Source organism: Frankliniella occidentalis, unplaced genomic scaffold, assembly GCF_000697945.3.
Source record: "Frankliniella occidentalis isolate FOCC.00 unplaced genomic scaffold, Focc_3.1 Scaffold614, whole genome shotgun sequence".
Lineage (NCBI taxonomy): Eukaryota > Metazoa > Arthropoda > Insecta > Thysanoptera > Thripidae > Frankliniella > Frankliniella occidentalis.
Genome location: NW_026267730.1, coordinates 11,448 through 12,753, shown reverse-complemented (window position 1 = coordinate 12,753; position 1,306 = coordinate 11,448). Strand labels below are relative to the sequence as shown.

Below are 1,306 nucleotides of genomic sequence, written 5' to 3'. Positions count from 1 at the left end.
CGCTCTAGACCAATACCCTATTGGTATTGCAAAAGTTTCTAGAGAGTTTTTTCTTGCGATGCAGGTACCGGACCCATCCCCTAAAATCACCCCCAGATCACCCCTTGCTCCGTTCACCATTAACACGGTCCGTCCGGCGTGACCACTATGTAGTCACACTTTCATTTTAAACCATCGGGACCAAAAATGTGCCGCAGGGAACGTGTTAATGTTAACTGATTAATGCATTCGTTCATTATTCAGTGGGGCATTATCTGTGCAGGTGCCACGCGTGCCCCCCCCCCCCCCCCCCCCCCCGCCCCCCCCCCCCCACCCCACCGGAACCTTTCGCCTTAGCAACCCGCCCAACCACTGGGCGCGTTCCCAGGACTGCCAGTCTGCGCAAGACCCCGTCGCAACTGTGTCGTCGTTCGTGATGGCAAGGGTTGGCGGCACCGCCCGCGTCTGCGTCCCCGATGACACCCTGGAGGGTGCACCGGCGGCCCCGGAACGGACATACACCGCGGTGCGCAGCGCTCTGCTCGCTGAGGGGTGGGCCCGTCGCCCCGACCGTGACTTTGACGTTGTTGTGCGTGCGCAGGCCCTGGACGTCGTGGTGCGCTACCTGCGGATGGTCTGCGCCTGGCCCGAGGGCCGCGGGCCGCTCGCGCGCGCCTTCTCGTACGTGCTGCCGTACTCGTTCGCCTCGTCGGGCGTGCCGCAGCTGGTGTACTTCGCACTGGGCGAGCATGAAGACAACGTGGAGCTCGTAGGCTTCTTAGCAGACGCGCTCGGCTCCAGTCTGTGCTGCTTCAAGATGTTCCAACTACAGAAGCACGCCGTTACGGTAGGTAATTACAGAAGACAAGTCTCTTAAGCAAAGCAGGACTGGCCAGGTGGGAGATTGGGAACCATCTTCGGCCTCCCTTGAATCACACCATTCCGGGGCCTTTTACGCAATTTTGCCCTTCCGTAGAAAGTCATCGCCCCTTCCTGAAGCATCCCGGTGCCCTCTCAGATCATGGCCGTGCGCGAGATTCTGGAAGGCTTCACGCCGATGGAGCGCTCTGTGGCCGCGCATGCCGAGCTGCTCAACGAGCATTGCGAGAGGCGGAGCGTCACCATACTGCGTCGCTACGTGCGCGCGTACTCGGTGTTGTCCGCCCTCACCGTCGTCTTTATGGTCCTAGCCGTCATTCGCAACGACCCCTGGTACTCCGTCAAGGCACCCCGGTATATGATGGAGACGCGACCGCTCTACCTTTTTATGGTGGTCATTGCGACGATCGAGTTGTACGCCTTCCCAGTGGCGATAGGTAGGTGCGTG

The 1,306-nt window shown here is 60.3% G+C and overlaps 1 protein-coding gene across 1 annotated transcript in view; it reads left to right on the top strand.

The window, feature by feature from the left end:
- Nucleotides 1–377: 377 nt before the first annotated feature.
- The window catches only part of LOC127751620 (odorant receptor Or2-like), a 2,793-nt gene continuing 1,864 nt past the window's right edge, over nt 378–1,306 (top strand). The window contains exons 1-3 of the mRNA XM_052275413.1: nt 378–505; nt 581–826; nt 998–1,295. Of these exons, the coding sequence (XP_052131373.1) occupies nt 416–505; nt 581–826; nt 998–1,295 (634 nt within the window). The 5' untranslated portion in view covers nt 378–415. The remainder of the gene's footprint in view (nt 506–580; nt 827–997; nt 1,296–1,306) is intronic.